Below are 1,354 nucleotides of genomic sequence, written 5' to 3'. Positions count from 1 at the left end.
TAGACTACAGTATAGTATACACATAAGTTTTATATGCACTGGGAAACCAAAAATTCATGTAAATCGCTTTATTGCAATATTCACTTTATTGCGGTGGTTTGGAACAAAACCTGCAGTATCTCCGAGATAAGCCTGTATTTTGAAGCCAGATTAAAAATCCTTCCTCTGTAAAACTTCCCTTGAGACATCCTGAAGAAGTTATGTGTGTTTGAACCACATTCCAGCACACTTTGGCTGCTCACTAATTATTAGCTTGAGTGTCTCTCCCCAGTTAGACTACAGCACCTTAAGGGTAAAGACCATCTTTTAATGCATTTTTGGGTCTTCTGTACTTACCACAGCCTGCTGCTTTTTCTAAGCATCCCACATTCACTCTTTTGAAAGATGAAACAATGAACTAAAGTTTAATATAGGATGTAAAACTGACTAGGATTTATTAACACTAACACATGAACTACACTTTATAGTCTGCAAACTGTTTATGCATTATCTCATTCCACTGTCACTACATTTGCCAGGTTAGTTGTTATCTGACCATTTGTAGTCAAGACTACTTGTCTATTAAATGCCAGTTGTAGTCTGGAGTTTTGTTGCTTGACCCTCGGCCTGAGGATTCTTTCCACTCTACCATAGCTATCAGAGGAGGGGTTCATTCCATGTAGGATGGGTAGCTTTTGAACTGGAGTGAGGGAGCTGGAAAAAACACCCCAGGCCAGGGTAGGGGTGGCGCACCGATTGACCAAAAGGAAAGCTCAGGCAAGCTACGAGCAGCACACACTGTCAACAGCAAAGGATGACAACGTCATCTCGGTCTCTTTCCGTTATCTCCGGAGTCAAGCTAGTTACGCAACTCCGGGTTTTACCTGTAGCACTGGCTCAACCCCGCCTCTGTCCTTTACCCTGTACTAGCTCCCACCCTTCGCTCCGTTCTGCGCCAGTCTCACGGACGCTGAGACCACCACCAAGCCTCCGAAAGCTCCCATTGGCTCACCCACCCTTTGAGTCCCGTCTCCTCCGCCCGAGGCCCCGCCCCCTCGCTGCGCTCTCGTTTCCGTTCCGCCGGGACCCGAGGCGTAGGCGGCCAAATCCAACCGTACCGCGACGGAGCAGTCGAGCAGCCGGAAGCGGCCACTCTTGCCTGGAATCCCACTGCCTTGTGGGACTGTGGCAGGCTACTCCGGCCTGGGCAAGTTTTCCGGCTTCCTTCCTCCCGCCCCCCTATTCGTCCCGCCTCCCTTGTCAAGTACGGAAGCTGAGAAGGTCCGCGGGCAGCCATGGCGGCGCACCTCAAGAAGCGGGTGTACGAGGAGTTCAGTAAGGTGGTTCAGGTAAGCTCCGGAAGGAAAGGTCCTGG

The 1,354-nt window shown here is 49.7% G+C and overlaps 1 protein-coding gene across 1 annotated transcript in view; it reads left to right on the top strand.

Annotated features, from left to right (window-relative positions):
• Window positions 1-85: 85 nt before the first annotated feature.
• LOC109371241 (integrator complex subunit 4-like) overlaps window positions 86-1,354 on the top strand; it is a gene marked incomplete at its 3' end in the record, with an annotated part of 16,182 nt that continues 14,913 nt past the window's right edge. The window contains exon 1 of the mRNA XM_019623633.1: window positions 86-1,328. Within this exon, the coding sequence (XP_019479178.1) occupies window positions 1,275-1,328 (54 nt within the window). The remainder of the gene's footprint in view (window positions 1,329-1,354) is intronic.

Source organism: Hipposideros armiger, unplaced genomic scaffold (genome assembly GCF_001890085.2).
Source record: "Hipposideros armiger isolate ML-2016 unplaced genomic scaffold, ASM189008v1 scaffold_556, whole genome shotgun sequence".
Classification (NCBI taxonomy): domain Eukaryota; kingdom Metazoa; phylum Chordata; class Mammalia; order Chiroptera; family Hipposideridae; genus Hipposideros; species Hipposideros armiger.
Note: the sequence above shows the minus strand (reverse complement) of the source record. Positions and strands in the feature narration are given on the sequence as shown.